At 40.1% G+C, this 25,205-nt stretch overlaps 2 protein-coding genes across 8 annotated transcripts in view; both read right to left on the bottom strand.

Moving 5' to 3' along the window:
* Positions 1–13,463, bottom strand: part of TEX11 (testis expressed 11) — a 270,954-nt gene extending 257,491 nt beyond the window's left edge. Inside the window, exon 1 of the mRNA XM_087859806.1 lies at positions 13,404–13,463. Coding sequence (XP_087715932.1) covers positions 13,404–13,440 — 37 coding nt within the window. The 5' untranslated portion in view covers positions 13,441–13,463. The remainder of the gene's footprint in view (positions 1–13,403) is intronic.
* The window catches only part of SLC7A3 (solute carrier family 7 member 3), a 156,432-nt gene continuing 144,630 nt past the window's right edge, over positions 13,404–25,205 (bottom strand). For 6 of the 7 annotated variants that reach the window (XM_087859809.1, XM_087859811.1, XM_087859810.1 and 3 more), the window contains one exon: positions 16,579–25,119. In XM_087859809.1, the coding sequence (XP_087715935.1) occupies positions 24,989–25,119 (131 nt within the window). In that variant the 3' untranslated portion in view covers positions 16,579–24,988. Of the gene's footprint in view, positions 13,462–16,578; positions 25,120–25,205 lie in introns of those variants that run through there. The other variant, XM_087859808.1, reaches the window with a different exon arrangement.

Raw genomic sequence — 25,205 nt, 5'->3', positions numbered from 1 at the left:
CCAACAGAATGAGCCACCCAGGCATCCCTAAAAACAGATTCTTGAAAAGTTTTTGAAAAGAAAACAAAAACCCAATATAAATTTTTAATCTGAGTTTCTTTTTTAAAAAATTCAAAAATACTTTAGTAGAATACTAATCATAACTTGTGGTTACATAATACAGGAGACTGTGAAGACATTAATTTTGATTTGTGAATGTTTTCTTAATGTTTTATATAATTCATTCTCTGTCAATATAATCCTGGTCCTTTCAAAACATGCTTTCAAAGTCATTCAGTTGAGCAACTTGATTGACACCAGCTGAGGCAACGACAGCACTGCAGTGCTTTAGGATAAAATGCAGTCAGCAAAGCTGAGTAAGTAGTAGACATCACATAGCTAAATGGTTGACTTACACTATGAACGAGAGACTTGCTTCTGGGAGAAGCTCAGAAAAGAGCTTCTATAAATACAGACTATTCCTAAGATCTGAAGACGACACGCTGTATTAAGGTTATATCCAGCAAGATTGCACATTTTGAAAGAACGTGATTAAATTATCTTCCTAACTACTGAAATAAACTATGATATACTGCAGGATTTCAGTCGATTTAATTTAAATGAGATTCATCCTGAAGGGGTCACTCTATTGAGATAGCCATGTTAATCAGTACCAATTAATTCTGATTTGGTAGACAGCATTCTAGGTACAGAATAATAGAAAATAAGCATTTTCCTTATCCTTGAGAAAGGGAGCTTCCATTACGACATGGAAAAAAATCTATCAAAAGTCCTGCCAAGTCTCTCCCTGTGGCCTCCATCAACTCAACCAGTCATTTGAAAGCCAAAGCAGCTCAAAGACCTGTCAGGATCAATTCAAGATTTTACTCCAAGTCACAATGATTATCTGCAACTTCTTTAGTGAGAAAAAAACAAAAATGACAATGAAATTAACATTTGCATAGTGCTTTATGGCCTCAAAGCTTTTTCACATGCATTCTCATTTAATCATCAAGCTACTCTGTAAGGGAGGTATTTTTATAAGATGCAGAAACTGAGATTTAACAAAGTGTAATGACTTCTCAAAGGTCATACAAAGAGAAAAATAGCAAACTAGGATTTGAACTCAGGCTTTTTAATTTGAAATCCTGTACTTTCCACTATTCTGTTCTATCAGGAAGGGCCTGAAGCAAGTGATATGCCAAGACTGACACAACTAAAAAACAGCAGGGAGAGAAAAAAATGAGCCAACACTGTTTAGAGTACCACACTACAATTCTGATTGCGGGCTAAGAAAAGGTGTTCCAGCTGAGGCTAGTCTGAATGAGCATAGCCAAATATCCAGTGTCAAAAGGGCATGGCAAACTCAGGCAAACAGATTTAGTCATGGTTTAAAATCACACTGTAGGGGCGCCTGGGTGGCACAGCGGTTAAGCGCCTGCCTTCGGCTCAGGACGTGATCCCGGCGTTCCGGGATCGAGTCCCACATCAGGCTCCTCCGCTATGAGCCTGCTTCTTCCTCTCCCACTCCCCCTGCTTGTGTTCCCTCTCTCGCTGGCTGTCTCTCTCTCTGTCAAATAAATAAATAAAATCTTTAAAAAAAAAATCACACTGTAAATAATACTTTCTATGGTCAGAGAGATCATCATTTTTATACAATATTCCAGGAGGTCCCAACTGGTACAAGAGAATCCAAACAGCAAGTCATAATGCAGAAGTCAGAGGGAACTGCCATAGTTCAAAGAGAACTATTCACAGCGGTGCATTGTACTTCTGAGCAGCAGCTTGGTCCTGGAGGGCAGCTAGAAAAGGATGCAGGACAGGCTGTCTGTGAAAATCCCAACAAACAGAAATGATACAGCTAGCTCCAAAGCTCAACAGGTACCTAGAGTTTGCCCCAGCATGTTAAATCTCAAATCTGACAGCCAGGAGGACTTTCACTTCAAACCAACTTCTTCCCTACTCCACAGTACTGCTATTCTTTTTGGCCCTGGACAGAACTAGCTCAGAACTAGCTCCTAGAAGCCTGGGCTCAACAGGAGATAAAGTTATATAAAGTTTTGGAGGGCAATTGGCTGGGTGTGTGGGGGAAGCAAGAGCTGACAATATCATGCTAACCAAAAAGGAATTTCCAGCTTGATTCTGGTCAAACTGTATCAGTACGAAGAACGTCTCAAGCGCCACAACTCGGTCCTCTCAACCAAATGCACACTGTGTAAATGATGCAATTCATCTAGGTATTTTATATCTTTCACACTCTTCTAAATACAAGGCCCATAACCAGACTCAACTTGCCAACTCATCCAATCCTACCCCTAATCATCTTCTTTACCACGTATCTGGATATATGACTCTTTTACTCTCATTACATCCTGTTACTCTTTGTAGCTGAGCCCTACTGTTTTTTTTTTCAGTGAAAGACTTTTTTTTAAGTTTTTTTTTTATTTCAGTGTGGTTAACACACAATGTTACATTAGTTTCAGGTGTACAACACAGTGATTCAACAAGTTTAAACATTATTCTACCACCTCTCATCATACAGTGCTATTACAACATCATTGACTATATTCCTTATGCTGTGCCTTTTACTCCCATGACTTATTAATGCTATAACTGGAAGCCAGTATCTCCCACTCCCCTTCACCCATTTTGCCCTTCCTCCCCACCATCTACCCCTCCCCTCTGGCAACCATCAGATTGTCCTCTGTGTTTACAGATTCTGACTCTGCTTTTCGTTTGTTGATTCATTTGTGATTTTTTTTTTTAGATTCCACATATGAGTGAAACCATACAGTATTTGTCTTTCTCAGTCTGACTTATTTCACTTAGCATAATACCCTCTAGGTCCACCAATGTTGTCACAAATGGCACAATCTCATCCTTTTTATGGCCGTGTTATTCCACTCTACGTGTGTGTGTGTGTGTGTGTGTGTGTGTGTGTGTGTGTGTGTATACATCTTATCTATTCATCTGTCAGTGGCCTCCTTACACCTTTCAAAATGGCTAAAATCAAAAACACAAGAAATAACAAGTGCTGGTGATGATCTGGAGAAAAAGGAACCCTCGGGGTGCCTGCGTGGCTCAGTCTGTTAAGCATCTGCCTTCAGCTAGGGTCATGATCTCAGGGTTCTGGAATGGAGTCCCATATCATCGGGTTCCCAGCCCAGAGTGGAGTCTGCTTATGCTTCTCCCTTTCCCTCTGCCCCTCTCCCTTGCTCGTGCTCACTCTCTCTCAAATAAATAAATAAAATATTTTTTAAAAAAAGAAAAGAGGGACAGCTGGGTGGCTCAGTCAGTTCAGCGTCTGCCTTCGGCTCCGGTCATGATTCCAGGGTCCTGAGATTGAGCCCCGCGTCAGGCTCCCTGCTCAGTGGGGTGCCAGCTTCTCCCTCTGCCTGCCATTCCCCCTGCCTGTGTGCGTGCTCCCTCTCCCTCCCTTTCTCTGACAAATAAACAAATAAATAAAAATTTAAAAAGTGAGTGCTCTACCAGAGGCACATGCATTTAAAAATATAAATTAATTTAAAAAAATAAAAATAAAATAAATTCTAAAATTTTTTAAGAGAAAAGAAAAAGGAACCCTCATACACTATTGGTGGGAATGCAAATTGGCAAAAACAGCATGCAAGTTCCTCAAAAAATTAAAAATATGATCTAATAATTCCACTACTGAGTGTCTACCCAAAGAAAATGAAAACACTAATTCAAAAGGATATATGTACCCTCATGTTTACTGTAGCATTATTTACAATGGCCAAGACATGAGCCCCACTGTTTTTGACTGAGAATCTTCTACTCATCTAGGATCTGGTTTGTTTTAATTACCATGGTTACCAAAGGCTATTTCTATCTATTTAAGCAACTTTAACTTAATTAATTGATTTCTGTTTACTGAGCATTAACAATGTGATAGGCACTGGAAGAAAGACTTATCCAAGACACTAGCCTAGTAGAGTCACATATAAATCATACCAGGAACAATACTTGGAAAGGGTGGGAATGAAGCTGACAGACTATAACAACACATTTGGAAGGCTGAAGTGGATTAGCTAGGCTGAGTACATCTTAGCAACTCTTACCAAAAGAAGTATTTGAAGGAAGAAAGAAGTCTAAGTTGATTAGACTGTCTTTGTGGTTTCTTATCTCTAAACTATTGTAAACTACACACAGTATATATAAAATAAAACTTGCTTACAAAAGAGATCAAAAGTGTAATAAAATCAAAAGATGGCTAATTTTCCACACAAGATATCTTTAGCCTTTCCAATCCTAACAGAATATACTGGTTACTTAGAGGATCACTTAACAAAATGTCGTAAACAATTAGGCATCCCATGAATTGGTTTTGGTTGTTTTGTTTTTTTGTCTTTACAGAGGGAGAGAGAGTCAGGAGGGGCAGAGGGACAGGGAGAGAGAGAATACCAAGCAGGCTCCATACCCAGCGTGGAGCCCAAAGCAGGGCTTGATCTCACAACCCTGAGATCACAACCTGAGCCAAAATCATGAGTCACATGCTTAAACAACTGAGCCGCCCAGGAGACCCCCTTTTTTCCCTATGAATTGTTTTTAATGGCGAGGGAAAAATACAGGAAAGCTTTATCTAATGTATCAATGCACATTTCCAAATCTCCAACAGAAATATACAGGGTCAGGACACCTGGGTGGCTCAGTTAGTTAAGCATCTGCCTTCAGCTCAGGTCACGATCCCAGGGTCCTGGGATTGAGCCCAGCGTGGGGCTCCCTGCACAGTGGGGAGCCTGCTTCTCCCTCTCCCTCTGCTGCACCCCCTGCTTGTGCTCTCTCACTCTCCCATTCTCTGTCAAATGAATAAAATCTTTAAAAAAAAGAAAAGAAGGGGTGCCTGGGTGGCTCAGTCATTAATCGTCTGCCTTCAGCTCAGGGCGTGGGATCGAGCCCCACATGGGGCTCCCTGCTCCACTGGGAGCCTGATTCTTCCTTTCCCACTGCCCCTGCTTGTGTTCCCTCTCTCTCTGGTGGCTGTCTCTCTCTCTCTGTCAATAAATAAATAAAATCTTTAAAAAAAAAAGAAAGAAAAGAAATATACAGGGTCATCCCTGGTGATAGCAACATGAATGGAATAGACAAGAATTCTTTCATCTATTCATTCAATAAATATTTAATAAGGGGTGCCTGGGTGGCTCATTCAGTTAATCTACCAACTTGTGATTTCAGCTCAGGTCATGATCTCATGGGTCCTGGATGGAGTTTGCTTGAGATTCTCTCTCTCCCACTCCCTCGGCCCCTCCCCCACTCATGCTCGTGCTCTCTCCCTAAAATAAATAAATCTTTAAAAATAAATAAATAAACGAACAAACATTTAATGATAATCACATTATTTTGCTAAGCACAGATATAATGTAAACAAGACATAGTCCCCTCCCTTGAGGAGCTTAGAGTCATTTCCACACAAGATATATATGAATACACATTTATCAATCAACCAATTTTTCAGAGCTATAAGCCACCTTGAAATTTTAGTAAAACACTCTAATTTTACAATTGATTAAAATAAAGCATAGAGAAGTTAATTAACTTATCCAAGATCAAAGCTATTAGTAGCATAGCATGAACAGAATACAAGACAACTTCACTCTTTCTACTTTGGCTGGTGTCTACATTTCTCCTTGTAAAACTTAAGTCAACAAACATTTATTGAGAATGCCTGGTACCAGGCAGATACTGGGCATCTTGCTAGGAATACAAAGATGAGGGAGGCCATCTATGCCATCAGGTAGGTAAATCACACTACTAAGGGAAATTAAAATGGGAAAATTTACAATATTATGTATTAAGTGCTGTGAGTACAAGATGAATATGAAGAAAGAATTGAGTAACTGCCCGTTTGAGAGTTGGGTTATAAGAATGGCAGAATAGGCTTCATTAACGTGCCATTCCATGTGAGGTGGATCTTGAAGGATGAGTTAGAGACTGTCAGGCAATATACCAAACAGAGGGAAATGCACAGAGGTGTTGAAAAGCATAGTGGGTTCAAATAACCATAAATAATTACGTATAGTTAGAAAAGTGGGTAAAGGAAGGTAACAGGAAATACCATCAGAAAGGCATGTGAAAAGGGAGCTAGGCTGGCTCAATCAGTAGAGACTCCTGTTCTCGGGGTCATAAATTCAAGGCCCAGGGGCATCTGGGTGGCACAGCGGTTAAGTGTCTGCCTTCGGCTCAGGGCGTGATCCCAGCGTTCTGGGATCGAGCCCCACATCAGGCTCTTCTGCTATGAGCCTGCTTCTTCCTCTCCCACTCCCCCTGCTTGTGTTCCCTCTCTCGCTGGCTGTCTCTATCTCTGTCGAATAAATAAATAAAATCTTTAAAAAATAAAAAATAAAAAAAATAAATTCAAGGCCCACACTGGACACAGACCTTACTTTAAAAAAAATTAAGAAAGAAAGGCAGGCAGGCATGTAGGGGACAGAGCCTGAAACACATTACACGGCATACTAAGAAGGTTGTATTGTGTTAGTTATTCTACCTCTTTATTTCATAAACTGTATTATTATTGCTACCTAATATGTGCATACCAGGTGACCCCAACAAGACTTCTGCACAGGCCATACAGAAGCTATGTTCATGACTCTGAACTATCTGGCCCTGTCCTGGAACATTTCCTAATAACTCTGCCATTCCTAATCTGAGGATCCCATTACGGCATTTAAAAGAATAGGGAAAAAATAGTTCAGGGAAGCTTCCAATTAAATTAAATCCATTGAGATTCAAAGAAAGTCAATTATCTTGACTGAGTTTTACTACTGAAGTTTTTAAATCTAGATCTGCAGTCTAACATGGCAGCCACGTGTGGCTACTGAGCACTTGAAACGTGGTTCGTCCAAAGTGAAATATGCTATAATTGTAAAATACACATCAGATTTCAAATATTTAGTATAAAAAAAGACTGTAAGGGGCGCCTGGGTAGCGCAGTCGTTAAAGCGTCTGCCTTCAGCTCAGGGCGTGATCCTGGCGATCCGGGATCGAGTCCCACATCAGGCTCTTCCGCTATGAGCCTGCTTCTTCCTCTCCCACTCCCCCTGCTGTGTTCCCTCTCTCGCTGGCTGTCTCTCTGTCACATAAATAAATAAAATCTTTAAAAAAAAAAAAAAAAAAGACTGTAAAATATCTCAGTAATTTTGTATACTCATTACATTTTGAAATATTTTGGATATGAGGGGATAAAATATAGTATTAAAATTATTACTATTACTAAAAATAATTACACCTGTTTCTCTTTGCTTTTTTTTTCTCTTTACTTTTTTTTTTAAGATTTTATTTATTTATTTGACAGAGAGAGACAGCCAGCGAGAGAGGGAACACAAGCAGGGGGAGTGGGAGAGGAAGAAGCAGGCTCCCAGCATAGGAGCCTGATGTGGGGCTCGATCCCATAATGCCAGGATCACGCCCTGAGCCGAAGGCAGATGCTTAACGACTGAGTCACCCAGGCGCCCCTCTCTTTACTTTTTAAATGTGATTACTCAAAAAAAATTTAAGTAAGCTTCACGCCCAGTGTGGACAGAAGCAGGATAGCACAGTGTGGCATCAAACTTGGTTCGACATCAGGAAAGCAGCCTCAGGGGCCCCTGACTGGCTCAGTGGGAAGAGCATCTGACTCTTATCTTGGGCTCATGGGTTCAAGACTCACGCTGGGTGTGAAGGAAGGAAGGGAGGAAGGGAGGGAAAGAAAACAAAACAAAATAAAGAAACTAAACAAACAAACAAAGAGGCAGCCTAGGGGAGCCTGGGTGGCTCAGTCAGATAAGCGTCTGCCTTCAGCTCAGGTCATGATCTCAGGGTCCTGGGATGGAGGCCCACGTCGGGCTCCCTGCTCAGCAAGGAGTCTGCTTCTCCCTCTGCCTCTGCTTCTCCCTCTGGCTCATTCTCTCTCCCTCTCTATCTCTCTCTGTCAAATAAGTAAATAAAATCTTAAAAAAAAATAATTGGGACACCTGGGTGCCTCAGCCAGTTAAGCGTCTGCCTTCGGCTCGAGTCACGATCCCAGAGTCCTGGGATCAAGTCCTACATTGGGTTCCTTGCTCAGCAGGGAGCCTGCTTTTCCTCCTGCCTGTCGCTCCCCCTGCTTGTGTTCTCTCTCTCTGACAAATAAATGAATAAAATCTTTAAAAGATAAAAAAAAAAATTTAAATTTAAAAAATAATAAAATAAAATAATTTTTAAAAAGGCAGCCTCAAAGGTAAACAGGAGGTTGGTCCACTTTGACCACCTTCACCCATTTCCCCACCCCCCAGAAACACTGAAGCCTATATGAGATGATGAATGTGTTAACTAACTTTCTTGTAGTAATCATTTAGATATACACACATATATAAAATCACCACACTGTATACCTTAAAATCACATAATGTTATATGTCAATTATATCTCAATAAAACTGGGGGGGGGGTTAACAGGTGAGTTGGTAACAGAAGTGCATATACAAAGAGCCCCAAAAGTCCTTCGAAAAGATGAACGAGAAATTCTAAATCTAGGGACAAAGTAAAGTACAGAATAAGACCGTTGCCAGACTTTGGAGACAAGAGCAAATCAGGAAGGTTGAATAAGCATGCTGCTTGATGGATTGATGTCAATCTGAAGTGAGGTTTTTCTTGGCATACCATTCTGTTCTTGGCCTCGTCCTATTTAACAATTTCGTCTATGAGTTGGATGAAGGGGCGCCTGGGTGGCTCAGTCGGTTAAGTGTCTGCCTTAGACTCAGGTCATGACCCCCAGGTCCTGGGATCAAGCCCTGTGTTGGGCTCCCTGCTCTGTGGGGAGCCTGTTTCTCTGCCCCTACCCCCCCCCCCCGCCGCTTGTTCTCTCCTACTCTCTCTCTCAAATAAAATATTTTAAAAAATGAGTTGGATGGAGAAGCTAGGAAATAACAAGTAAGATAGAGGTATCATCAGGAATAAAAATCAAATCTCTAATTGTAGTAATGGGATTAATGTAAGAAAAAAAATTATGGGGGCACCTGGCTGGCTCAGTCAGTAGAACATGTGACTCTTGATCTCAGGGTTATGAGTTCAAGCCCTACACTGGGCATGGAGCCTACTTAAAAAAAAATATAGTCCTGCATTTAAGTCTTCAAAACTAACGATACCAATATATGACAGACAAGAAATAACAGCAGCATGTACTTAAAAAGACTGAGCGCTGGGACACACGGGTGGCTCAGTCAGTTAAGTTTCTGCCTTTGGTTCAGGTCATGATGCCAGGATCCTGGGATCGAGCCCTGCACTGGGCTCCCTGCTCAGGGGGGAGCCTGCTTCTCCCTCTCCCTCTACCTGCCGCTCCCCCTGCTTGTGTTCTCTCTCCGTCAAATAAATAAAATCTTTAAAAAAAATAAAAAAAATAAAAAAAATAAAAATAAAAAGACCGAGGGTCTATGGGGGCAAAAAAGCTCAAAATGAATCACCAGTGTAGTATAACTGGCCTCACCCCAAAAAAAGAAAAAAAAACAAATTTAATCTTAACTACATCAGTATCTAAGAGAATGATGATCACTCCTAAATCCAAAGAGAAGGATTATTTTGTGCTGATCATACAAAACCTAAAATATTGTGTCATAGGTACCACACTTCAAGGAATAACATGAAAAAATAGAGCATTTTCAGAGGAAAGCACACGAGATGATAAGGTGACTAGAAACCAGGAAATATGAGGAATGACTGGACGAACTGAAAATGCTTAATCTGAAGAAGAGACTTCCCAGGGGACATAAATATCTTCAAATAGTTGAAGATCTGGCATGCAGAAAAGGAGTTACACTTATTTAGCCCCAGTGGGTATAACTTACACCAATTTCTTCTTGGTCTTGAAATTCTCTGAACTGTTGATACAAAAAGATGGATGTTATGTCAATTCTCCCTAAGAAGAAAATGACCTAGAGCTGCCACACGGGTTTTTGTGGTTGTTTTTTACAAAACTTGACGGAAAAGGTTACACGTACCGAAGAGAAAACGCAAGTGGACAATAAATCTATGAAAATACACCCAACTTCACTAGTTATCAGGGAAACGGAAATTCAAACAATGCTCATGGAAGATGATAACATAAATGAAAATGAAACTGGTTGGGGGTAATATGGGAACTCTGCACTATTTCTGTAATTCTTCTGTAAATCCAGAAGTATTCCAAAATAAAATGGTAGTTAAAAACAACAACACTCTTCACCCCTGCAAATTCTTTTAAGTCTAACAATACCAATTGTTAACAAGGATATAGGGAAACAAGAAAGGGAGAGGGAGTACAAATTATTAAAAATATTCAACAGCAATTTGGCAATATTTATAAAGTTAAAGCTGCTCATAGCTTTTGACCCAGAAGCTCCACTCTTAAAATGTATATCCTAGAACAGCACTGCCACTAAATAGGGTAACTACTAGCCACATGCGACTACTGAGAACTTGAAATGAGGCAAGTCCAAAATGAGATACATTTTTAAGTATAAAATACATACCTGACTTCAAAGACTTTGTAGAAAAAAAGAACGTAAAATATCTCGTTAATAATTTTTATATTGATTGATGAAATGATAACATTTTGGATATATTGAACTATATAATTTGTATTGGTTTTTTAGTTTATTTACTTAAGTAATCTCTATACTCAACATGGGGCTCAAACTTACAACCCCGAGATCAAGAGTCAAATGCTCTTGACTGAGCCAGACAGGTACCCCTATAATTTGTATTGTTAAAATTTAATCTATTTAGCCTTTTTTTAATGTGGCTACTAAAAAATATAAAATTATTTGTTTGCACTGTTTGAATCAGACAGTACAGCACTACAGCCTCACCTACCAGTGCTCAAGAAATAAATTTAGTGAGTCATAACCAACATTTTTTAATGAAAAAGCATAGAATAGGAAACGTCACCATGTTGGAGAGGAAGGGGGTGGGGGGGGGGGTAACTGGGTGATGGACATTGGGGAGGGTATGTGCTGTAATGAGCACTGGATATTATATAAGACTGATGAATCACAGACCCGTACCCCTGAAACAAATAATACATTATATGTTAATTAATTGAATAAAATTTTTTAATGTCATCATGTACTGTCATCGTGTAATAAGGGTTATTTCATTAAACTTTTGATACACTGTATAGATGTGATGTAAAATCTATTTCTTTGCCATGGGTGGTGGCCAAAAATGTTTGGAAACTACTAGGGGCACCTGGCTGGCTAGGTCTCTGTAGAGCATGTAACTCTTGATCTTGGGTCCTGAGTTTGAACCCGTCATTGTGCATAGAGATTACTTTAAAAAAAAAAAAAAAAGAAAGAAAGAGAAAAGAAAACTCCTGCTAAACTCTCTGAAACACAATGTTCACTGTAGTGTTATTGTTTGTAATAGCAAATATTTGAAACAACTCATACAGCCAACAAAGGAGGCTAGATAAATTGTGCTATACTTACATCCAAAGTAAAGATTTTATTATTTAAGAGAGAAAGAGAGAGAGAATGCACAAGCAGGGGGAGCTGGAGAGGGAGAGGGAGAGCAGGCTTCCCACTGAGCAGGGAGTCCAAAGTGAGGCTCTATCCCAGGACCCCAGGGTCATGACCTGAGCTGAAGGCAGATGCTTAACCAACTGAGCCACCCAGGCATCCCCCCTTTTTTTAAGGATTTGGTTTATTTATTTTAAGAGAGAAAGAGATTTTTTTAAGATTTTATTTATTTGAGAGAGAGACTTATATTCAAAGTAGTAGTACTAATCAGCCATGGAAACAAATGAACTGAAACCAAAATATCCATGAGGGTAAATATGGAAAACACAATACTGAGCAAAAAAAGACAAGCTGCAGAAAAAAATCACACAAAATGATATAATTTATGTAAAATTTTAAAAGATGAAAAACTGGTACATGTGATCTTTTAGTTCTCTGAAACAATGAACTATCTGAAGCATATGGCAAACTGTTAAGATTCAACAAAACTTAGTGGTAGCTATACAGGTAATATATCATCATCTTACTCTCTGTACCTTTCTGTGTACTTCAAATATTTATGTAAATACAAGATCTCAAATACCATACACAATTGACCCTTGAACACCACGTGGGGTTAGTGGCACTGACATCTGCACATTTGAAAATCCACCTATGAATTTGACTCTCCGAAAACAACTACTAAAAGCCTACTGTTGACCAGAAGACTTACCAATAACAGTCAATTAACACATATTTTGCATGTTATGCATAATATATACTGTATTCTTACAATAAAGTAAGCTAGTGGAAAGAAAATGTTAAGAAAACCATAAGAAGAAATATTTACAATATCATACTGTAAATAATCCGCATATAAGTGGATCTGAGCAGTTCAAACCCGTGTTGTTTCACGGTCAACTGTACTTAAAAGTCATAATCCCTACTCCACGTTTATATCTTTAAGATACCATGTCCTTTGGGTGCCTGACTGGCTCAGTTAGTGGAGTGTGCAATTCTTGAACTCAGGGTTGTGGGTTTGAGCCCCACGATGGGTACAGCGATTACTTTTTAAAAAATTAAATACAATAAAATAATAAAATAATACAAATGTAAATAAATAAATAAATAAGAAAGATACTATATCCTAAATTAAAACTTTAAGGCTTTGGGGTGCCAGCTGGCTCAGTCAGTAGATCACGTGACTTGATCTCAGGGTTGTGAGTTCCAGCCCCACATTTGGTATAGAGTTTACTTAAAAAATAAAAATCAAAAACAAAATAAAAAAATAAAGGTTTTAAAAAAAACTTGAGGCTTAAAAAAAAATTAAGGCTTTATTGTTGTAGTTTTTAAATGACAAGCACTACCAAAACATTGACCTAATAGATTTGTAGCCACCCTGGTTACAACATATTTCATTATTATACAAATGTGAAAGCATTACAGGTCTAATCATGTCTCCAGAAAGAAAGAAATACCATAAACTCTCCCATGTCTGGCATGGTTGAGGAATCTGGTGTTCTGGTCAATTAAATTGCTTTTGTTTATTAAGATCTCCCATAAATACCATACATGGATTACCAGTTTTTAAAATAATTAAGATACAATAAAATGCACTTAAATCTAAAACTACACATGATATAATTTATTTTTCACTGATAATTATGGCAAGCCACTTCGGGATCTTGCAGTAATTTTTTAAATGTACTTTTTAAGCAGTTGATCTCTAATTCAGATTAAACCAGTGTTATTTGCATGCCATAAAAATCTTGAGAAAACAAGGGATGTTTCCTTATACTAGCTTATAAAAGGGTTCCAGTGTCTTAAACATCTATGTTGTTTTTCCGGTACATAAATGAGAAAATTTGGACCTATGGACAGTCCAAAGAGATAAAATTCAGAAACAAAATACATTTAGATCTTAGATAAGGCAACAAACAATTTGACATTTTCTTTTTTACCATGTAAAGCTATATACCTTTAAAATCCATGAAACGAAAATCAATGTCGTCCATTTTTAAATCTGTGGTTCAGGCCTACGAAATAAGAAAATATTTTAATATTCTGACCTGTATCTTTTCGTCTCTCAGTAAATTTTTTCACAAATTTCCAGTTACTTGTTATCCAAAGGGGAAAAAAAAATGCTGAAGAAATTTTAAAACTCAGAAAAAGCAGTTAATGAGGGGCAGGGCCTGGCTGTCGTGTGCCAAAAGCCCGGCCTGCAGTAAATTTTCACGAGGTCTTTTCGTACCATAATCTGCCCCACAACAGGGAAACCAGGGCTCGAGGTACCCCGTGATTGGTCTGGCTGGTACTCGATGCCTCCTCTTATTGGTTCAAAATCTCCCACATCACCGCCCATACGTTCAAAGCATCCAATCACTCGCTGTCGTTTTTCCCACTCTCACAGACCCGCTAGCGCCTTCAGCTCCCCACCCCCCACAATCATCAACGGTTGGGCTTCAACGAAATTTTGGTCGTTCACCTCCAAACTTCTATCTCCCGCTTTCAGTGGCCGCACACCGCTCCCCACACTTCATCCAAGTCTAAAAAACCCCTCTGCTTCTGCCCATTTTCCTTCACCTGAGAGTCGGCTACAGCAACCCCGTAGTTCAAAACCGTCGCCTCGGGAGCTCTCTAAAAAGTATTAAACTAATGGCCACACCTTCTTGCTAGTTACAAACCACTCAACTAACCTGTAGCTAACCCACCTTTAGCCCTTCCTACCTCCGCGGAGGTAGGATGACAAACCTCCGCGGAGAGAACGACCGCCACGGTTCCCTCTCCACAAACTCCGTCCACGATGCCCGTCGACGCTCAAGTGGCACCGCCCCCCATAGTGACATCACCAACGGCCACGCCCAATTGGCCTTTACCCTCTATCTGAGCGTAAGCGTCGTCGGGGCACAGGGCGCCGTCTAGGCCTTAAGTTCTGGGGTTGCAGCTTAGGAGGCAGGGGTTTAGAATCACAGAGAGTAAGGAAACATGGTGCAATACTGAAAGCATACTACAATTAGAGAGAGGGGTGCAGATGACCTGGGCTACAGGCAAGCGGGGGGAGGGGGGCCGGAAAGGGGGGGAGGAGAGAGGGAGGGAAGGAGGGGGGAGGGAGGGGGGAAAGAAGGGGGACGGAGGAAGGAAGGAAAATAAACAATATTGCGCGCTGGTTATTCAAGAGAGGCGAAGGTCGGAAATATCACAAGTTGAGAGGAATGAAAAACCCCGTATTTCCAAGACATGTTTCTGCTGCCCAGCCCTTGTCAAATCTGAAGGAAACTATCTAATGACTCCCCTGCAGGTTCGCAGTAAGAGAGGCAGCCCCATCCATCTCCAGACAAATGGTTTTAGGGATGGGGGTGGAATATATAAGTAAACATGTTTGGTACCAGCTAAATCACCAAGGAGTTGGCCTTTTACTGAAATCTCTATTCAGAGACAACAGTGTTAAGGCATGATGCCTCCAAATCTGGAGGCAAAGCCCAAATCAAAACATTAACAAGCCTCCCACCTCTTCCCTCACATAGCCCTCTTTTAAATCTTGTGCACCTCAGTCAAGCCAGATGTGAAGCTGGCTAGCAAGAGGAAGAAAAGAGATTGTGGTTTCAATTCTGGGCACATTAAGAGAGTTTCCTCCTGACCCTGACAGTCTCAGAGTCAGTCCTCACCTCTCGTGGAAAAGATGGGGTTTCTAAAAATAATTTCTTTTCCCTCTTCAAAATTTTCTGCATCTAGATCACATAATACAGTGAAGAAAAAAGGCAAAGCAGGGAAAGTACTGCTATTAACTCCTCTTCTTTTGCATCCTGCAATTTGGTATTCATTTTACAATCCTAGATTGCTAAATTAGGGAAAGAAGTCTGGTGGAAAAGGGCGGTAGGGTATCTCATAGTTGACTGAATCCTCATGCACCATATACTATGTGCTAGCTACTTAGAATCTCATTGCCTCAATTTTTTCATGTATAAAATGGAACTAAAAGTAGTTCTAAGCTTCTGGTTCAATAGAATAGTATACGTAAAGCATCTAGAACTCTGGCGGGCATGTAATAGGTAACAAATGTTAGTTTCCATTATTGTTCCCCATTTCCTGGTTGGCAAACCAAGGGCTCCCAACTTCCATCATCCCACCCAGGGCCCTGGCTCTACCATAACTTCTTTGTTCATAAATGAACAGGGAACAGAGCAAAAATTACACCTTGGCTCTCCAGCCCATGGTGATCCTTTTCCATACATCTTAGAAATCTTAGTGATTAATAATGTCTGTAGCAGGGGTGCCTGGCTAGTTCAGTCAGTAGAGCATGCTACCCTCCCTTGCGGTCGTGAGCTCAAGCCCCGTGTTAGGTGTACAGGTTACTTTTAAAAAAATGTCTGTAGTAGGATGGATATGATATTATCCAAGATTATATAAGGCAAACAAGAATCAAATGACTCTATTGATTAACACTGACTATGCCTCCAAATTCAGGGTTACTGATCTGTTACCACAACACTGAATATAAAATAAAAATATGCAGGAAAGGTGAAATAAAAAATAAATAAAAGTGAATAAAAAATAAAATAGGAATAAAAAATATGCAGAAAGGGTGAAACCCCTTCTGTCATGTTATGGTTTTCTCCAGTGTTTTTGTTTTTGTTCTAGATGGCCTCCCTAGATGTTACCAGTAAGGAACAATTAAAAGACAGGAAGAAAAGTAGAAGAAAGAAAAAGAAGATAATAAAGGAAGCAGGTGCATATAGAGGAGGATATGCAAGTGTGTAGTAAAATGCCACTAAATGGCACTCAACAGACTACAGATTATCTTCCCTTACCCTGGCATAAACTGCTAATTTCATTCTCCCGCTCTTTAACAAATTAATGCAGAAATGGTGAAATAGATAAGCACATAAGGCAGCGGGTGAACAGCTTAGACTCTAAGCTTATTAAAACTCTCACTAATATGGGGCACCTAGCTGGCTCAGTCTGTTGAGCATCTGACTCTTGGTTTCAGTGCAGGTTGTGATCTCAGGGTCTTGATCTCAGGGTCATGAGATCCAGCCCCACACCGGGCTCTGCCCTCAGTGCAGAGTCTGCTTGAGATTCTCTCCCTCTCCCTCTGCCCCTCCCCACCTCTCTCTCTCAAATAAATAAATAAAATCTTTTAAAAGACTGCCATTTATAGAGTAGGTTAAAAGAGAGTAATCAACCAAGAATGCAAATTAGTTAATAAGGTAGGATTACATGTTGTTAAAAAAAAAGAAAAACACTTTCAGAAAAAATATGCAATTATAGCCAGGAAAATTCTAAAAATGAAAGGGATAATGGAGTAAGGGAGAGGGGCTTGCTTTACCAAATATTAAAACTACTGGAAATAAATTTATGGTACTAGTGCAGACAGATAAATAGAACAAAATAGAGTCCAGAAACAAACCCATAGAGAGAGAGAAATTATTCAAGTCAATGAGGAAGAGTTATTCAAGAAAAGTATTGAAGCAACTGCATAGCCATTTTTTTAGATTTTTATTTATTTATTTATTTGAGAGAGAGAGGGAGAGCACAGAGGGAAAGAGGAAGAAGCAGACTCTCCACTTAGCGGAGAGCCCAATGTGGAGGTCAATCCCAGGACCCTGGGATCACGACCTGAGCTGAAGGCAGGAGCTTACCAACTGAGCCACCCAGGCACTCCTGCATAGCCATTTTAAAAAAGTAAAATTAGGGGCGCCTGGGTGGCACAGCGGTTAAGCGCCTGCCTTCGGCTCAGGGCGTGATCCCGGCGTTACGGGATCGAGCCCCACATCAGGCTCCTCTGCTATGAGCCTGCTTCTTCCTCTCCCACTCCCCCTGCTTGTGTTCCCTCTCTCGCTGGCTGTCTCTATCTCTGTCAAATAAATAAATAAAATCTTTAAAAAAAAAAAAAAAGTAAAATTAGACCCCTGCCTCACTTCATATACAAAAATATATACTGGATTAATCAAAGACTGAATTGAATCAGAAAATTTCTCAGAGAAATTATAGGTGGATATTTTACAAACACAGTGGTAAGATGTAAACATCATCCAAAAACCAGAATCAAAAAGGAAAAATACTACGTTTTACAACATAAAAATTAAAATCTTCTGAATAGCACTATAAGCAAGGTTGAAAGACAAACCAAGCCTGGAGAAAGATTTTTTCCAACATTTATAACAGATAAAGAATTAACATTTCTTTTTTTTTAAGACTTAACATATCTAACATAAAAAGAGCTCTTAAAAAAAAAAAGAGTTCCGGGGCGCCTGGGTGGCACAGCGGTTAAGCGTCTGCCTTCGGCTCAGGGCGTGATCCCGGCGTTACGGGATCGAGCCCCACATCAGGCTCCTCTGCTATGAGCCTGCTTCTTCCTCTCCCACTCCCCCTGCTTGTGTTCCCTCTCTCGCTGGCTGTCTCTATCTCTGTCAAATAAATAAATAAAATCTTTAAAAAAATTAAAAAAAAAAAAGAGTTCCTAAAATAAAAAAGACAAATAGTCTAGCAAATAAATCAGCAAAGCACATGATCAGACAATTTACACAGGAAGAAATATAAATGGTCAATAAGTATATGGGAAGATATTCAACCCCTCCAGTAATCAAAGAAATGAAAATTAATACAAGGTAAATTGTTTTCATTTATCGGATTGGCAAAGGTTCAAAAGATTAACAAAACATTAAATTAGCAATATACACAAAACAGGGCACTTTTGTGCACTGTTGGCAGGAGTACAAATTATTGCAACTTTTCTGGAGGGCACTTTTACAATAGATATCAAAATCTTACATGTGTGTACCCTGTTACACAACAATTCCTCTTCTAGAAATTTTCCTAAAGAAGAAATTGGAAAAATGTGTAAAGATCAACAGAAACGTTCACTGAAGCATTGTAAACCACTTACATGATCATCTAGTTAAATGTGAACTAGTTATAGAACTTAGGGTACATCAGTGCCACAGAGTGGAATACTTAGACAGCCTTTAAAAATATTGCTGTGGAAATAATCTGATAGTATAACTAGGGAAATGCCTCTATGCTACTATTGAGCTTAAAAACGAAAAAGTCGGGGGCAGCTGGGTGGCCCAGTCGGTTAAGTGTCTGCCTTGGGCTCAGGTCATGATCCCAGTGTTCCTGGATCGAGCCCCATGTCAGGCTCCCTGCTCAGTGGGGAGTCTGCTTCTCCCTCCCCCTGTGCTCTCACACTCTTGCTCACTCTCTCCCTCTCAAATAAATAAATAAAATCTTTAAAATAAAAGAAAAAGAAAAAAGAAAAAGTCAGCAACTGCTCAAAAAGATGTAATTATATAGATTTGAGGACTAAACAACTCTTGGGATGGTTTCCACCTGGGTATGAATGGCATAAATCATAGAAAGGAAGAAAAAAATTTACAGAGAAGGTATACACTTATGTAAAATTATATGCGTATTTGAACAAAAATGTCTGGAAGAGAATTTACCAAAATGTTAACAATGTTTATCTTTTGAGTGGTGGGATCTAGGAGCATTTTTACTTTCTTTATATTTTAGTTTTTCAATTTCCTAGAATGAACATACATTTTTATCACTAGGGGGGAAAAAGAGAAGCTATTTTAACATTTTTTAAAGATCTTATTTATTTATTTATTTATTTATTTATTTATTTATTTGAGAGTGAGCGAGAGAGAGCACAACCAGGGGGAGGGACAAAGGGAGAGGGAGCAGCAGGACTCCCCAATGAGCATGGAGCCTGACACGGGGCTCGATCTCAGGACCCTGAGATCATGACCCGAGCCAAAGGCAGACACTTAACCAACTGAGCCAACCAGGCGCCCCTTTGAACTTTTTTTTTTTAAATAATCTTTTGAGTCATTTTATTTGTTTTGTTTTGTTAAGTAATCGCTATACCCAACGTGGGACTCGAACCCATGACCCCAAGATCAAGAGTCACATGTTCTACCAACTGAGCCAGCCAGGCGCCCCAAGAAGCTATTTTCATTAAAAAAAAAAAAAATCCCAGGAAGATGAGGGCGTTTTTATCTGATGGGCATGTATTTTCTCAATAAAGTACGAGGCAAAGTCAAAAGCAGAGAGTAGGAGGGAGAGATTTGAAGAATGTGAATAAGGTAAGAAACAGTTGTTCTAGAGAGGGCAATCAGAGAGGAAAAAAAGGTTCCCAGGGTAGTGCTGAGGACCTAGTGAAGGCTGACGATCATTAAGCTGCCCAGGTTTAGGATTGCCTCCAAAAATCCTGAACTGCACAGGTGTGGTGTTTGGATTCCTCTGGGGCAGGGTGTAGTACTCTGGGGTACTGCCTAGGGAGGTGAAGGTATTTGCAAGAGTCATAATGATAATAAATTCAGGAATTTAAGTGGGAAAGGGAGCAAGCAAAGATTGGCAGAAACCGATAAAAAAAGAGAACGTGTATGTGGGAGGGGAGAATGAATTAGGAAATTCATGAGGAAAAAGAATTATTGTAGCGGGGTTACTTGAGCAAGTAAGCTGTGGAAGCTTGGGAAGTTGTGGACGGAGAACTTGATACTTGAGTTAGTGATTTCAGAGGTATCATTCTGTCAAGATCTAGAGTATAACCATGTGACTGGGTAGCTGAGGTATAATTCATTGAACCGAATCACAAAACCACTCTTTTCTTAATTGTTAGAACGCTCTCATCCACACACTTCCTTGCCCTTTGATTGCAAGCCCTGAAAGTAATGGCCTTCAAGAGTCTGACTGGAATCTACCTTTCCCGCCTTATTTTTCCACTTCATCCCTTCAAAATCGTAGGCTGTAGGCAAACCAAACTGTAAACTTGCTCAACTTCTTGTCTTTATGCACAAGGTTCCCTCCTCCTGAAATGCTCTACCCCAATTTCTGAAATTACACATTTGACCTATGCTTTATGCCCCAGATTAAGAGCCTCAACCTCCATGAAGACTTCCCAGAACTCCCTGATGTAAGTTCTCATGGTATTTCATGCATACCTCTCTTAGGACACTTAATATTTCCTACTTTGTGTCTTTTTACATATTTGGGACAAGTTGGGACTCCTTGAGGATTAAGATTAGACCATGCCTAAAGCAATTTTCTACTCCATCTTCAAGCATAGCATCCTAAAGAGATTATTCACTAACTGCCTAGGTGTTTCTGAAGTGCAGTACATAACAGTACCCTCTTATCCACAGGGGTATGTTCCAAGACCCCCAGTAAATGCCTGACACCCAATAGTAGTGAACACTGTATGTACTGTTTTTTCCTATACATACATAGCTATGATAAAGTTTATTTATAAATTAGGCACAATAAAAATTAACAGTAATGAAACGGAACAATCGTAACAATATACTATATATTACGTGAATGTGGCCTCTCTCAAAAGATCTTGTACTGTACTCACCCTTCTTCTTGTGATGATGTGAGATGGTAAAATGTCTACATGGTAAGATGAAGTGAGGTGAACGACACAGGCACTGTGATGTAGCATCAAGCTACCATTGACCTTCTGACTACACGTCAGGAGGCCCATTTGCTTCCAGACCATGGTTGACGAGAGGTAACCGAAACCATGGAAAGCTAGATGGCATTTAAGGATTATTGGGTACACAGCCAAACATTCTTTAATAGTTGGATATTTAGAGGTGTCTGGGTGGCTCAGTCGTTAAGCGTCTGCCTTCAGCTCAGGTCATGATCCCAGGGTCCTGGGATCGAGCCCCATGTCGGGCTCCCTGCTTGGCGGGAAGCCTGCTTCTCCCTCTCCCACTCCCGTTGCTTGTGTTCCCTCTCTCACTGTCTCTGTCAAATAAATAAATAGAATCTTAAAAAAAATAAAAATAAGTAGTTGGATATTTATTTTAATGTGTCTTAGGGAAATACTTTGCTTTCCATGTATGATAGCAGTAAAATGTTTTCCTTTTAACATAAGCGTACTGGGGCACCTGGCCAGCTAATTCGGAAGAGCATGCGACTCTTGACCTTGGGGTCGTGAGTTCGAGCCCCAGGTTGGGTACAAAGATTACTTAAATAAAACTTAACAAATAAATAAAATAAGTGAATGTAAGCTTTAAAAAGTGAGGATTTTTTTTTTTAACATTACAGGAATTACACAAATAGAGAAAAATTCCTTGAAGGTCTGAAGTCTGGGAAACATTGCACTGAATAAAAAAAGACTAGAAAACCAAATCAGAGAACTAGGCCATCCTTCATAAATGATTTATTTAAACAGTAGTACCAAAATGTATTCACTTTCTCCATTGACAATCTTCGTTAAGCATAAAAATACAATAGCCCATCTTATAAAACAAAAACCTCTCAACTCCCTTTGGCTACTGGTTTGAAATGCTCTATCTGCTTTCTCACCCTCCATTTACTCAACCCACTGCAATATGGCCCCCATTCCCACCATCTGACCAAAACTACTCTTGAAAAGATCAATTACCTACTAACTGACAAAACCAGTGAACCCTCTTCTGTCCTTATCTTATTTAACTTGGCTCTCTAAGGCAGCATTTGGCATTGTAGACTGTTCCTGGAAAGTTCTTTCCTCCCTAGTCTTACTTCCACATCACCGTCCTGTCTCCTCAGTCATTCCTTCTTTCATCTCTTGTGCTGAATCTTCCTCTTTCATCCCTTAAATGTTAGAGTTCCCCCAATCTTTTACTGTGATGATGATTATAAGAGGAATGAAAAAAGTGATGTATCTGGTTAGGAAAACTGAAAAAGTAGAGAAGAAAAACCAGAGGTTAAGTTTCCTGTATATTTTTTCTAGAAAAAAAATTATGTATAAATATATTCTCCTTTGTTCTTTCACACAAACGTTCTGCACCTTGGGGTTTTTGTTCCATTTTGTTTTGTTCCTACATAATAGTGTATCTTGGAGAGCTTTCCGTATCACCTCTTGGCACATATAATTCTATCTCATTTTTTACTGGCTCTATAAATATTCCACCAAATTAATGTATTGTAACTTAACTAGTTCCTTGCTGATGCACACTAGGTAGCTTCCAAGTTTTATTGTATTCAAATGTCACAGTAAATATCCTTATGTAAGTGAAATTTTTTAAATTCCTGTAAATGGAATTGTCAGATCGAAAGGAATGTTTTTAATTCTTATATTATCAAATTACTCTCCACAAAAGTTACAACAATGTAAATCCCCATGATGCATAAGACTGTCTGTTTCCCCTCACTTTTGCCAACACCTAGTCATTGAACTTTGTTTTACTGGGGGGCACCTGGCTGGCTCAGTCGGAAGAGCACACAACTCTTGATCTCAGGATTGTGAGACCACACTGGGTGTAGAGATTACTTAAAAATAAAATCTTCAAAAAAATTTGTTTTGCTGGTCTGTAAGGTAAGAACTGAGATTTCATTGTTGTTTTGATTTGCATTTCTTTAATGAGTGAGGCTGAGGAGCAATATTTGTCGTTGTTATGTATTTTTTCTGAAAACTATTTACAATCTTTATTCATTTATCAGGTTATTCATCCTACTGATTTATAAGAGCTCTTTGTATATAAAGAAAATTAGGGGCGCCTGGGTGGCTCGGTTGTTAAGCGTCTGCCTTCCACTCTGGGAGTGATCCCGGCGTTCTGGGATCGAGCCCCACATTGGGCTCCCTGCTCCGCTGGGAGCCTGCTTCTTCCTCTCCCACTCCCCCTGCTTGTGTTCCCTCTCTCGCTGGCTCTCTCTCTGTCAAATAAATAAATAAAATCTTTAAAAAAAGAAAAAAAAAGAAAATTATATAATTTATCCTAGAGGTTTCTTTTTTTTTAAGTAATCCCTAAGCCCAATGTGGGGCTCGAAATGACAACCCCAAGATCAAGACTCACATGCCCTACTGAGCCAGCCAAGCGCCCCTAAAATTTGCTTCACATACACGTGTGTGCTTAGTTGATGGCCCCCAAATCTTTAACTCTAGTGTGGACTTCTAGCCTAACTTCAAGTTCCACTTGTTGATTACGTATCTTCAGCTACATGAAGCTAAATTCATGTATGTTTATAAATTAGCATAGCCGGACCTGAATTCATCTTTCCCCCAATATGCGACTCCTCTTTTGCCATCTTGGCTAATAATTTGATCATTCAATCAGAAATTGCATGCAGAGATCTAAGCCATCCACTTCTTACCTCCTACGTCCAACTGACCAAGAACCCTGAAATATTTTACCCAAATGATCGCCATGTCTTCCCAACTAATTACTAGCAATGTCACACAATGCTTAAATGGCGACTTAAATGGTGACTGCTCTAACGCCCAGCCTCTTCTGAAGCATCCCCCTTGCTGCCAGACCAACAAATCCAACCATCTCCCTCAGTTAGAATCCTTTCAGTACCTGCCCTCTCCCCTCCACACATGCACCATTTATAAAGATAACATCTGAATTCCCTGGTGGGATATACAAAGCCATTCATATGGTTCATATGGTCTCTGTTGTATTTCACAAGCCCATACAGGCCACCCTCCAGCCACAGTCAACTCCAGGCCATACCTCCAAATAGAATATGCTTTTTCAGACTTCGTGACTTTGTGCACCCTATTCACTGACAAACAAGCCCTCCCCTCAGTCCGTATCAGGAACACCTATTCAAGACTCAGGTCAAGCATGTCCTTCTTTGTGTTTCTGTAGCATTCAGCACTTACCCCTCCCCTGGTATAAGTCATATTGTTTCTTGTGTACCTGCTTGTCTCCCCCTCTAGATGGTGAGTTCCTTGAGGGCAGGGACTAGAGGTTTTATTCGTATTTGTATCCCTAGCCCCCAGCACGGGGCCTAACATTTTAATAGGAGCGCCACATAGGTTTGTTGAATAAACGGATGAATGGGTAGTTCTCAGTCTGAGCAAAGCTCTGACCTCTGTTGCCTTACTCCTTCTGCAACAATCAGTATCTATATATCCATTAGCCCCACTATTGTCCACCCCTCCTCCCAGCAGTACCAAATACCCTAGCCAAAATTTCCGTTACCCAGGCAGTCACAGGAGGCTGGGTCTGGTCCAACTCGAAGGGGTGGAACACAGGACAATGGTCTCAGTGTAGGTCCTGACCAATGCCAGTGTTGAGATCAGAGTCCACCCCCAAATCCCAAAGACAAGTATTGCTGTCCTACTTATTCAGAAGCTAACCTTTAGTATAGCAAGAGGGAAACCTATCTCAAGATCATTCCTTTAAGTGTGACTAGACTTGACAAGTGGTCTCCCTCCTCAAACGCTGAGCCAACAAGGAGCACACACAGGCACAACAAGATACTTCTGCAGTGATAGGAGCAAACACAGGACACTTATCTGAAGCTCTCCACGCTGAGAGTCAGGCCCCGCATCATTGCCAGCAAGCAAAGAACAAGACATAGTTTCTTTTTCTAGTTTCTTTTTAATAATAATTTTGTAAAAGCCAGTAAGCAGCTACAGACACAATTGAAAAGTAGACCACTAAAAATAAAAAAAAAAAAAGATGAGAAATAGCAAAGACACATCCTTCACTCCACAATAAATACAGAGCTGTTAGTGGTCCCCCACCAACATCCCGTGGGAGCCCTAGCTTCCTGTGTGCTCACGGGTACTCTCCATTATTGTGCAGGGAAACCAGACAGCATTCGCGTGCGATGATGTCAAATCGAATGTGTACAGGCACTGCTGAGATCAAGGTCTACAGTTTTGGCCCTAGACTTGAGTGGGGCTTGGTCATTCTTAACCTCTTCCAGGCTGTGCTGGATACCATAGCCGAAGTAGATAGCAAACCCTAGTGGGGAAAAGTAGCTGTGAGGTAGGGAAACAGTGACCTGTCAAAGCTTCATAGGTCTCCCTACATGAGACCAAGAGGGAAAA

This window comes from Ursus americanus, chromosome X (genome assembly GCF_024610735.1).
Source record: "Ursus americanus isolate L20-20 chromosome X, mUrsAme1.1.p, whole genome shotgun sequence".
Taxonomy (NCBI): domain Eukaryota; kingdom Metazoa; phylum Chordata; class Mammalia; order Carnivora; family Ursidae; genus Ursus; species Ursus americanus.
The sequence above is the reverse complement of the archived record's forward strand: the minus strand, read 5'-3'. Positions and strand labels throughout refer to the sequence as shown.